Here is a 13,411-nt window from a genome sequence, read left to right on the forward strand (position 1 = left end):
ATAACTAAAATCAATCCTACTTATCAGTTTGGAAAATCCAAGCGCTTCGTTCGTACTAAACGTATCGATAAGGTTTGAATTTCCTATTATTTCAGACATTTCTTAACAATTTGAAAATCTAAAATTATAATAGAAAAAATTGCTTTACTTAAATTTCTTACAGTGTAATTAATTAGAAATTTTATTCTAAGATGGGTAAAATCAAGATCACTATAAGATCAAAAGACTGTTTATTATTAAACCAGACCATTAGGAACACTTTAATTGTAGAAGAGATCAAACCAACTAGAGAAGGCCCACACAAAGTCAAGTGCCCCAAAATTCTTCAAGCTAGATATTTGTGAGATATTTTCATGAAGATATTTTGTTATTTATCCACTAAACTCTTCAAAGTTAAGATCTAACAGTTCTCCTCTTTAACTTCACATATTTTACATTTAATTTAAATTTTTTTTACATAATATTTTTATAGAAACTAACTATTTAGACTCATAAATCATAAATGCTTTTACAGAGTAAAGGAGCTCATTTCAAAATGTTTTGAGATATCCATTTGAAAATAGTCTAATCATCATACACTACAAGCCTATCAAAAATCTTCAATACTTATGTATCGTATTAGACACAAATACTGCACACTCTGAAAATTTGTCAATAATTATGTTCAAATGTCCAATAGTAAATCAAATAAATTATATTCCATAATCACTGCTTACTCTTCCATAATTAGAGACTTCCAGTGTCATATTGTTCCCTTGTAACAAACCTTCAGTCTTTTAAGCTAAAAACTTTAGGCTGTTTTCAAAAAATATAATTTTAACTGCATTCTCTCAAGACTGCCTTGTGGAAAAACCAGCACAAACCTCGCTGGAAAGTGTAAAGAAGCAGAAACTGGAAAGCAATGAAATCATGCCAAAAGCTAATGAGAAAGTGGGAAAAGAAATGGCATACCCAGAATGAGCAATGCGTCCGGAAAAGCTCCAAGAATGGGCAGAAGCAGGCCTCCGACTATACCAGGCCCCAACACGACCAACAGAAGTTCGCTTCCATCCGTCATAAATTTGGCCGCCAAATACATGAGATAACCATAGACCAGCAGCAGAAACAAATTTCCTACCGCAGTCGTAGTGCAGGGCATGAAACCGTACGTTTCATCACAAGTGCTACTTCCAAGATCTTTCCTTTCCCAGCCAGAAAACACTTTGGCAATAAATCCCTCTGAAACCTTGCCCTCCACTCCGTTCGACACTAGATTTGATCCGGGATCGAGTCCCTCTGCCGGTTTCCTCAATACAAATGAGCCATTCCCCCCGCCATGGACTACCGCGCATAGCAGGAACATCACAACCACCATAAATCCTTTCATTGCTGATCTAGTTAACCGTTCTCTTGAATTGGTTCCCCTTAGACCTTCCACGACAATGTCAAATACATAGTCTTTGCAATACTACTAGATTTTCTCACTGTTCCTCAACGTAACCTACGTGGCAGAAAAATATCTAAATTAGTTTCTGGACGGAATAAAACGTAAGCGTCGTGCTCGCCCAGGCCCCGCACCTTTCTACTTGTCAGTCAGACAGCCAATTCAACTGTCATTCGTTGTCAACGACATTTAACATGCCCCTGCTTAATGAAAGCAACGTCTAAACAGCAAACTAAAACGTAATCTTACCGCGGTGGACACTTTTTTTTCCCCAGATCTCTGCTTAGCCACGTGTCTTAATCGCTTGACACGCTGGAATAAGATATTTAGGTGGGGGTCAGAACTGTGCGGTGATGCAGGAGCATATTTATCTGAAACATTTGTTTCAATCTGTTTGGTTTTGTGGTCTTCTCGCTTAGCTTGCAGAAGCTCGATTATGACAATTGAGGATGAAAGGAAAAGTTTTATATGTGAAAAATTATTGATTGTCTCAAAAGTTTGTCATCCTAAGCAATTGCAAGTGGCTAGTGTAAAGCCCAATTCTGCAAACTTGCCAGCATTCGCAATTTGGGAACGAAGTATGGACATCCATCAATAATAGGAGATTGAGCAACGTAAGCAAATGTTGAAGCATGGACGTGGCGCGTGAATTGTATTAGAGACAGCCCAACGAAATAACTAACAAATTGCAAGATATGTCAGATCTATGAGATTTCCACAATACATGAATATGAGTTTTAGTTTCTGAATTTGATTGTGTGTAATTTTTTATCATCAACGTTTCGGATCATACTACATGATCCATCATCAGAATACAAGATATGTGCGAAATTGGATTTGTACAAGAGAGGTTTCAATTAGAACCTAAGGCCTTCAAAAAAACGTAGCCACTAAGTGTCTAAAGATCGTTCACCTCCCATTTCTGTGAATGTCCATCGATTTTAAATGGTAAGGAATCAGTTTAAAAGAATGCAAAGAAGTTGAAGGGCACCAATCTAACTGTGGGGTTGATGAAAGGTCAAAAGATATAAATCGGTAGGAATGGGCGATTGAGTAGTTATAAATCGGTCTTACTGAAGGAACGGGCGATTGGACATTTAAATGACATGGCAGTTCATTAGAATCGGGTGGAAAATCAAGAGGGCAGAGAGTGGGGTTTGAATAGAAGCCCAATCAAGATTCAAACGCAGATCAAGCAATATAAGGAGGCATTGGTACTAAAACAATAGGTGGAAAAACGGTGCAAGAAGCATGATGGGCTGTCATGAGGAATCAAAGTCTTTGTAGGAGTAAAAGAAGGGTGTGGGTAGGAAAAAAACATCCCAAAGCAGAGAGTGTGATAGAACAGAAAGACTCCTGCATGAAGAAAAGGCAGCGTGCAGAACAAGAGAAAGATGGGGTTGTAAAATATTATGTGATTGCAGATTCTGTTGTAGTAGTAGTATGGCTATTTAGAGTAAGAGAACCAACGAGAAAGCCCACATTGTAAAATGTTTGTTTGTGGTTTTTGAAAGTGAATTTTACTCCTTGTTTACATCCGAATGATGAGTGTAAGCTGAGAAGTCTTTGGGGTTCTTTTGTGATTGTGCTTGAGTTCAAGTTGCAATTTGGAAGAGGTTTTTCTCTTGCGTCAATTGGTGTAAGAGCCAGAGCTTGGTGCAGGTGTGAAAGAGTCCTGCGATGGAGAGAGCCGGAAAGATTCGAAGCTATTGAGGGAGAAACGAAAGAAGTGGATGAGGTGGGTTGTGAGGAGGGCCGTGTTAATTTCATTCCTGGAGCGATATTGGGAAGAGAGATATGTGATGTGGAAAATTTCATTGAAGAAGAATAGTTGCAGTTGGAAGAAGAAAGATGTCGAAGCAGCCCACACAAGTGTATATGGCACAAGTAAAATTAAAGAAGAATGAAGAGTAAAGGGAAAACACAATGGTGGTAGATTGTCAGTTGCATAGTGAACGCAACGAGTGCGAGAAGAATGAAAGAAACTCACAGATTGACGTCAAAGACAAAAAAGTTCCAAAACTACAAGTAGTAGTAGAGGTTGAACGAGGACCTCACAGAAAACATAACAGATAGCTACCGCCTATCGTGATGAGAGGTGACATAGGGTGGATTACAATAGTGGAAATTGAAGAAAATGTTGCAACAAAGGTTGCAAATGTATACGTGGAAGAACTAGTGGAGGATACAACGGCAGAGATTTGGTGAAGGCAGCCGATTTTCGTTGATTGAGATTCATGATGGAGAAGACGACTTTGGTAGAGAAGGATGATACATGGTGGGTGTACAAAGAGAAGGGAAAAGAAATTTCCATTTCCTTGACACAACGATAGAGTTTGCTGTAGGTTGTCAACAATATGTCTAACTCTTTAACTCCATTTTGTGAGTTCTCCTTGAAATGTGGTATGTCTGATACAAATGGATAATTAGCATCAACCAGAAATGTTTTTGTTCATTTTGTTTGGTTTTGTAGTCTTGACATCTCTCATTTAGCTTGCAAAGTTTGACCATTACAATTGAGGATGAAAGGAAAACTTTAAGATATGGAAATCGACTAGCGCCTCAAACTTTTGTCATCCTAAGCAATTGCAAGTGGCTAGAGGAAAGCCGAGTTCTCCAACCTTGCTAGCTTTTGCAATTTTATTTCCCTTATTTGGGGGATATTATGAAGTTGTTTATTAAGGACGGCTTCACATGATATATGGAACGGTGCCTAGAGGCCATTCTTGATTTCCAAATGCTTGAGGAAGCAATCATCTTGTGAGGATTTCATCCAATGGATGATATACATCCAATAATGTTATTTATGCTTAAATCTATGTTGGAAATAGGATTTTTATTTTTGTAGATTCTATTTTTTTCGTGAATGGGATTTTCTCAAACAATAGTCCTTAGGTCTTGGAAAAATGATGTGTTTTCGTATTTTTGGGCTGATTCTTAGACCTTACAATTGCCCTTATATAAATAGTTTAACTGTGGATTCAACTATATAATCTCCAAAGGGTAATAAAGAAATCGCATTTTATTACAAATTTAGTCAAAAAGGTTAGATAATTTGTTGAATTGATGAAGAGTTAAAAGTCTTTCAATGTATTTTTGTACGAGTTTGTGTTAAAATTGGTTTGTCAAGTTTAATTTTCCTTTCAATTAACATCTTGCCTTTCAATGGATCTTCAATTCAATTTATCAACTTTGAGGGGTTGTGCCTTTGATGTTTTAGGTGTAATAATTTGAAGGTACGCAAGTTGGCATAGTCTTTCTAAGTCTCCTCTAGGTACCTACCTTATCTAGTGCAATGCCAAATCCTAAAAGTGAGCTACATAATTATGATTTTCTTGAGGAGAAATCACACTCCTATTCTTAATGAATGCTTCACTACTCCCTTAATCAATATTAAAGGTAAGGAGTGACAAGCTAGGTAGCAAAATAGTAAGTCTATTTGTGATGATTAGATTTAGAATCAATATTTGGCCCTCGCAAAAATGAAACTAATTCCCCCAAAAAATACACGAAGATGTGGAACTACAAGTTATGAAAGGATCTCCAAAAAAGAAGCTTGAATGATCTTGTTTTGAAATTCTACAAAAAAAATTACTTAAATCTAAGATAACCAAATCTAACTTTAGATCCACATATAATCATAAAAGAAGCAAGGAACTTGATTTTTAAAGTCTCAATGGTTTAATTATATTTAGATTAGGTTTTGATTTTGAGGTAAGATTTAGTCATATTTATGGTTATCTTTCAAATTGGATTAAATTAGGGTTAGGATTATGATATATACTTAAAACTAATAATTTAATATGGGACTAGTTTAATTTGTTTCGATTGTATATAGATTAAGATTCAATTTTGTTTAGTATAAGTTTAAACTTAGGTTTAATGATTCATTTTTATATATAGATTAATATTCAATTTTGTTTAGCATAAGTTTTAGTGTTACTTATAAGGATTCATTTATCAGGTGATCCTAATTTTTCATTGAAGATGGAAGTAGATTTTGAAAGGTGCTAAAAGCTCAATTACAATTATTGTTTTCTAAGAGAATTTGAAAAATAGGATATTAGATAGAATTAATATTAGAGTTAGGGTCGGATTTTGGATTATGATTGTAACTATAATTATCCTTTAGGTTTTATATAAGATTAGGGTTGGAATTACTATTTATAGTTAGAAATATATTTGTAGCCTTTAGATTATACATTGATTATGGTATTTGTTATTTAATTTGCAATTTTTTCAATTTACTAGTTGATATTTTTGTACACATTAATTAGTGAAAGTTAATCAAACATTAATTGTAATGTCTACTATATTTTATAGTAAATATATTAGATAAATGTAATAAATAAATATTATAGTGATTTGACATTCCAATTTCTTTTATTATACTTACTAAAATTAATTAATATATTTTTAATCAAAATGTAAACTTGTATTGTTTAGGCATTAGTAGGAAATGGAAAAAAAAGAAATTACACTATTAAAAAAATAACACTTCTAATCTATATTTTTCTATTTTCCATATAAATTGTTTAAATTCTAAAATTAAACTAAATTATAAAAAATTTAAATTTTAAATGTATCTAACACTTAATTTCATAATAAAATTAGCTCTATATAGAACCTTTCTATTTTTCTACTTGACATAATATTAGTTCATATTTAAAAATTGTAATGATTTCAAATTTTTAAATTTTTAAAATGTACCATCACTTAATTTTAGAAAAAATCTAAAATTCATAATTTAAAATTATATATAAATTGAATTCACAACTATAAATTAGTAATGATTCATAATTAGATAACTATAAATCAGCTTCACACTTCTTTTTCTTGACAAAATTGTACTTCAAAATAGAATTTTATATCATTCTTAATTTCTTATATTCTTTTGTATCTCCTATTAACATCTCTCCCATTGAATATTGTAGTCATATTTTTGAAATACCTTTTTAATTATTAGCTTATAATGCTATCGTTACACATAAAAAGTAGAGAATAAAGGCAAAAGGAGGGGATTTCCTTACCGAGAACTAGCAAAGCGTCGGGAAAAGCTCCAAGAATGGGCAAGAACAGGCCTCCAATAATACCAGGCCCTGTGACCTCCAACAGCTCCTCACTTCCGTCAGACATAAATCTGGCTGCCAAATACAGAAGATAACCATACGCTACCAGCAGAAACAAATTTCCCAATGTAGACATAGTGCAGGGCATGAAACCATATGTCTCCTCGCAACTGCTACTCCCTAAATCCCTCCTTTCCCCACTAGTAAAATCCATTGATTTATATCCCTCTGAAATCTTCTCATCCTCTCCATCTGACAGCAGATTTGCTACGCGATCGAGTCCCGCTGCTGATTTCCGCAATAGAAATCCGCCTTTCCCCTCGCCGTGGACGCTCACGCACAGCAGGAGCACCACAACAATGATAAATCCTTCGTTAGCTGGCCTAGTTGTTCTTTCCATTGAATTCTTCAAATCTTGTTGAAAATTGGTTTCTTTGAACTGTTGTTCATTTACTTTTGTAGCTGGCTGAAAGCATTCCTAATTTCTAGGTCTCGACATACTTAATTAGAATTTGCGTGGCCACCTCGCGTGGAAGGCGCGTATACCGTGTGAGGGGAATACACTTTCCCGAATCTGCAGTACATTTGTTCGTTCAGGAACGCTTTTACTTTATACAGTATCGAAAGAGAACTGTGTCAGCTCGTACACTCGCATCATACACGGTTTCTTTTTCTTTTTAACTTTTTATCTGGAGGAATTTAAGTTTGGTTCATATGGTGAGCTTTTCAAGTGATGTGCAACAGAGCCTTATGTATACAGTGATCAAATTAACAGTTGAATCTATATTTCCGAACTAACTAAAGCGAAAACCAGGACCAACTAAGCTAATCCTAGTATCATTATAAAAAAAATGATCTAATTGTTGTGTCGTAGTTGTTCTTTCCCTTCTTTCAGACCTTTTTTTTTAGACCTTACTTTATCTATTTAAACTAAAATAGATTTTTACATGACTTCTCTAATTTTTATAAAGTATTGATATTTCTTATAATAATTTTGTGAGAAGAGATTTATAGATATTCGATGGTCAATATTACAAATTATAAATGATAATTATTTGGTGGCACATAAATATGAGGTTGGATTATTAAATAATCAATTATGAATGTTAGAAATGTAAGGTTGTGACACTTTTTGCTAACAATTACCCATTTGATAAATATCTTGCAAAAGCAAAATGGAGACATCAACAAATTTGTAAACCATCCATCAAGGATATAAGTATATTGCATCAAGTAAACTTCATTGTATTATGGAGCTTCATTCAAGCATCTACATCACTCAAGAAGTAGGTCATAGCAATGCTACCATTTAACTGCAAGTGAAATGATATTTGAATACAATTTCAAAAGCTCAAACTCATCCAAAATAGGACTGAGGGTGTACATTACTCACCTCAATATTGGGAGCAATGACCATAAGTAGTCATTCACGTCCAATCATCCATACTTAAAAGAAGAATAAAAATAAAAAGCCCACAAACAACACTTACACAAAGGATGCAGTTCAAATAATAAAAGCTAACTAGTATCAAATAACACACAATGATTTATAAAATTATAGCCCTAATATTGTAAGCATAAAGTATGCTTCTTTTGAGATATGCCCACATGTTTGAAAGTATTTATTTTTCATAAATAGGAGATATATCCACAACAAGTCAAATTTTGATATTGGTGTCAGGATTTAACTATGTAGTTCTTTGAGTCAAACTCATTGACTCATTTTTCATGAGTAGCGATTCACACATGAAGCCATCTCTCATGAGAATAAATGGAACACTTAGCACTCATTGGATCTAGGTTATGCTCGCAGAAGTGAAGCACCGAGACTTCCTGGTTGGTCAACCATCCCAATACTACTCCAGCTTGAGCGCGATTAACTACAAAGTTTCCTCCATGGTTAAACTCACTCTTCTTGCAACCCCATTTGCAAAGCCTTCACAACTGTTGTGCCTTATGAACCATTCATTAGAAAGCCCCTTAAGCTCATCAAGTGATAAGTAGGAGATATTTCCACAGCAAGTCATATTGTGATATTGCTATTAGGATTTAATTATGTAGTTTTTTAGTCAAACACATTGACTCGTGTTTCATGAGTAGTGATTCACACATGAATCCATCTCTCATGAGAATAAATGGACCACTTAGCACTCATTGGATCTAGGTGATGCTCACAGAGGTGAAGTACAAAGACTATCGAGAGGTCACCTATTCCAATACTACTCTAGCTTGAGCGCGCTTAACTACAGAGTTTCCTCCATGATTAAACCTACCCTTCTTGCAACCCCATTTGCAAAACCTCACCAAGTGTTGTGCCTTATGAACCATTCATTAAAAAGCTCCTTAAGCTCATCAAGTGATAAACAAAATCGCTTGTTTATTAATAAAAACAAAATTGCTTGTTTAGATGATGAAAGTTATAAATTTGTTGTTAATGAAATCACACTTATTCAATAAAATATAACTTAAAGATTATATGTATTTTAAGATTTTTCATTTAATTGGAAAGGTTTGTTATGATTTAGATTAATAAAAAAATATAGCTGAGATAGTTGATATTTCATTTTCGTATAACAAGATTAGAGGAGGAGGGAGGGAGGGTGAAAAAAAGATCAACCTAAAGACATCCAAACTCTTATGTGAATATGTCAAATTAATTTGAATTTGTACAATTATTCAATATTCAAGCCTCTACTTGAAAATTTTGATTTTAAATCCATGTGATCAAAATACAATGTAACATTACCAAATACTATGTAGAACAAGAGCTCTGCAGAGCTAGAGTCCCGCCTAATGTGAAAAGAACAAGTTTAAGTTATTGTTAAAATTATAAAAAATGATTAACTATAAAATATTTTAAAATGTATTTATAAATATTAAAAATATAACATAATATGTATCAATATTTTTAAACTTTCAGTATTAATAAATAATGAAGTAAAAATAATATTTCAAAGAAATATTAAAAGTTTAATCAATTATTTATTGTTTGTATATTTTATTATTATTATTATTATTTTCAAATCAAAGTACATCTTGAAATCTTGACTTTGAAAAATATTATAAAAAATATTAGAAATCTACACAATATTGACAAACTATTATATCCATTATTAAAAACATAACACAATTTTTAACCCTAAGTTATGTTGGGTCCACTTTATTATTAGTATGGTATATACCTATTACCAACTACCCTCCATGCCACAATAGACCCTCTTCGACTCCACAGCTGCGAACATTATACACAAAACGTCAAACTGCGTTTTGTAGGGTCAAATATCACCGTTATCTGTCGTCGTCGACCGGTTTTAGGAGGTGCAACCAAGTAAATGAGAATAATACGTGTGTCAAATTTCAATTATATGCCAGGTGCAAATTTTAATAGTAGCCTTCTTTTTATTTTTATAATTGAAAAAGTTATTAAAACAAATTCTTAGTTTAATGTTGATGTTCCCAAGTCAAAAACAATTTGTAGAATTAAGAGAAAAAGACGAAGATACTATTAAGGTTAGGTTATAGCAATGAAATCATAACGAAAAGGACAAAATAAAATTGTACAACAAATCTAATTATAGATATTGAGCTAAACTCTTTTTAATTTAAGAAATCTAATGAAAGATTATTGAATCCAAATCTTTCCTTAAAACATTATTTCTACATAAGTTATATTATAATGAATAAAAATATTACATTTGTTCTTCATCAATTGTAAACAGCAAAGAAAAAAAAAAAAACAATTAAAAAAAATTACTGTAAATCTGAAGATTTTTTTTCACTTTTAATACATGCTGTCTGGAACATAGCCAAAGGCGACATCAATATACAGACAGCTGCTGCTTTAGTCTATTCATGATAAACCTAAAACATGACAAATGCTTGCAATCCATCGACGCAATATAATTTTTGTGGCTGTCTGACAGCTACAAGCGTGGAAAAAGGAAAGATAGCGTGTTCGGCCTGCATAACTTTTTGATTTTAAAAATAAATAAAAACAAGCACCTCCTGCAAGTTTTGATGACCTGAGGCAGTTGGGAGTAGCGTATGAAATCTCCTTTTACATCCCACGTCATTGTACATCATTTAATCGACACTTTTCAACTCTTCCAAACTCTAAGGGTGGGTCCCATGGGGGGGCTTGGGTGGTCTCATAAGCAAAATATAATTTTGCTAGGGGATTATTTAAAATCTTCGACGCTCCACATTTTTAGAAATGCTTTTTGCCATTTGTCAATAATCTAAATTTTAGATTTTAATTAAAATGTAATTTTAGAAAGAATTTAAATTTTCAACTTATTTTAAATGCATATCTTCCTTTAATTTCGGAACTATAATTTTGAGTAGCATAAATCATGGGACCGCTAGCTTTAAAATAATTCCTAAAAAATAGCATCTATTTTAAAATAATTCCTAAAAAATAGCATCTATTTTATAGGAAGCCCCCTTCCACGGGACCCCAGCCTAAAATGCCATTTCCATATTTTATTCTAATTATTTGCATCACTTAGACGGGTCAAGGCACATCTTATAATGATTTAGATTATTAATATATTTTTACGCAATATTATATAATAATTTATAATATTAAACATAAAATTATAATATATAATATTGTTATTTTATTTATTTTATTATAAGTATTTTTATTATTTTGTATTTATTATTTATAATATTTGAAATTTAATTATATTTCAATAAGTAACATTATCTAAAATAAAGTTTGTATTATTTTTTACTTTTATTCATTTATTTACCTAATTCTACTTTGTTCTTCTTTACTTGCATTCAATGAGTAGGAAGCGGGAAAAGAGAAGTATATAAAGAAAAGGGAGAAAACATATTTGCTAAAGTTTTTAAAAGGAACAATTTTAGATTCTTTATTAGTGTCACTTAATAAAAAAATCTATTTGATAATGTTGTAAAACAAACAATCTTAAACTCATCTATGACAAGTATCCATTCAAAAAATATTATAATCTAATTATAAATATAAATATATATTAATAAGAACACTGTTGTAAACAAAATATAATAAATGTATTATTTAATTTCATATACATATACATCTATTTATTTATTTTAATTAAGATTTGGTTTCTAATAGGATTTTACATTCAAACAAAGCTCAACAGTATCCTTTAATGTTTGCTTTTATTGGAAAAAAACACCATCAGATAATGATCCCCGTTGTTTCTGTTACATTAAACTGATATTCAAAGAATTATAAAATTTGAAATATAACAGACTGCGGGACGCCACCTACTGAATGAATTTAAAATTCGTAATATTCAAGTCTTATAAATCCTACCACTTCCCTTAATTAGAAATGTCCGGTCAAAGCCTTCACTATTAAATCTGGTTATCGTTCCGTTATGGGCAAATTCTGTGTCGTCTCGACTCTCAAGATCGGTTATTTTGGAAAACAAATTTTCAAATCCACAGGGCAGCCATGAAAGGGTAAAAACAAACAAACATATTTTTCGAAGACGATGAAAGTGCCCAACAATTTTAATTAAATAGCTCAGATTTTTAAAAATATGGTTATCCTTCCATTTTAAGCAAATTCTCTGTATCTTCAGGAATTCAACTTAAAACTCTCAACTATTTTCAGAAATCATTTTGTCAAATCCATAGGACTGCCACTAAAATAAAGTAACACAAAATTCTTCCACGAAGAGGCCGGAAAGTCTAATACAAATTGAAACTGAAAAGCACTAATTTCAAAAGATCTGTTTATAGTTCTATAATAAGCAAATTCTCTGAATCTTCAGGAAATCAACTTATAACACTCAACTATTTTCACAAATCATTTTTCCAAATCCACACAACTGCCGTAAAAATAAAGAAACACAAAATTCTTCCAGGATGAGGATGAAAGGGCTAAAGAGATTCAAATTGAAAAGCAGAGAAAAAATAAAGAACAGCAAGAAATGGCCTACCTAGAATAAGCAACGCGTCCGGAAAAGCTCCAAGAACAGGTAAAAGCAGGCCTCCGACGAGACCAGGTCCCAAAGCTTCCAACAGAAGCTCACTTCCATCGGCCATATATTTAGCCGCCAAATACATTAAATAACCATAAGCGAGAAGCAGAAACAAATTTCCAAGAGCAGTCGTAGTGCAGGGCATAAATCCGTAAGTTTCATCACAGCTGCTACTCTCCAGATCTTTCCCTTTCCAACCAGAAAACACCTTTGCAATAAATCCTTCCGAAGCCTCGCCCTGAAATCCATCAGACACCAGATCGAGTCCCGTGGAGGATCTACGCAAAATAAGTCCGCCTTTTCCAGCTCCTTGGACGCCAGCGCACAGCAGGAAAATCAAAATAATGATAAATCCTTTCATAGCCGGCCTGGTAAACTGCTCCATTGAAATCTTCAGATCTGCTTTAAAATTTCCTCCACCCGGAACTTCACCGACCTCTGGAAACAAATAGCTTTTGCAGGATTGTAGCAATTAAATAAATGTATTTTGGTAAAGTCAAAAAGCGTTAATTTCCACGATCCAGACCGTTACACGAAATAAAAAAATGTCAGAGACCACTCCGCCCACCGTTACGGACCACGAGCCATATTTCATTTGTATCGAGGGTTTCGTTTGCATTTAGGGTTTGTACTTCTATTTAATGATTTCAATTCATGGATAAAATTAACGACTGGTTTACTGAACTGTCTTGTGAGCACAAAACAAGGAAAATCTGAAGACATGAAAGCCTCAAATTCGAAACAGAGGAATTCAAGTGCAGGTATTACCGTTTGGTGATCTGAATTTTAGGTAATCGGGAATTTGTTTGTATCGAGTGTTTCTACCTTTTGGCGGTTACTCAATTCATGAATGAAATTCCAAAATTAGAAAGTTGTTTCAAATCTCCATCTCATAGTAAAAAGCGTAGCAGCAATTGCTGGCATTGTATTTAGTGTAA

At 33.0% G+C, this 13,411-nt stretch overlaps 1 protein-coding gene across 3 annotated transcripts in view; it reads right to left on the reverse strand.

The window, feature by feature from the left end:
* Window positions 1-12,919, reverse strand: part of LOC149549213 (sodium/calcium exchanger NCL1-like) — a 97,944-nt gene extending 85,025 nt beyond the window's left edge. The window contains exons 1-2 of one of the 3 annotated variants that reach the window (XM_089792632.1): window positions 12,730-12,919; window positions 952-1,273 (exon numbers count right to left, since the gene is read on the reverse strand). In XM_089792632.1, coding sequence (XP_089648758.1) covers window positions 952-1,273; window positions 12,730-12,858 — 451 coding nt within the window. In that variant the 5' untranslated portion in view covers window positions 12,859-12,919. Of the gene's footprint in view, window positions 1-951; window positions 1,407-6,453; window positions 6,991-12,729 lie in introns of those variants that run through there. The other 2 variants (XM_089792630.1, XM_089792631.1) reach the window with 2 other exon arrangements.
* Between the last annotated feature and the right edge of the window lie 492 nt (window positions 12,920-13,411).

The sequence above is a fragment of the Cupressus sempervirens genome, chromosome 7, assembly GCF_028749045.1.
Source record: "Cupressus sempervirens isolate cs-2001-9-10 chromosome 7, ASM2874904v1, whole genome shotgun sequence".
In the NCBI taxonomy this organism is placed as follows: Eukaryota; Viridiplantae; Streptophyta; class Pinopsida; order Cupressales; family Cupressaceae; genus Cupressus; species Cupressus sempervirens.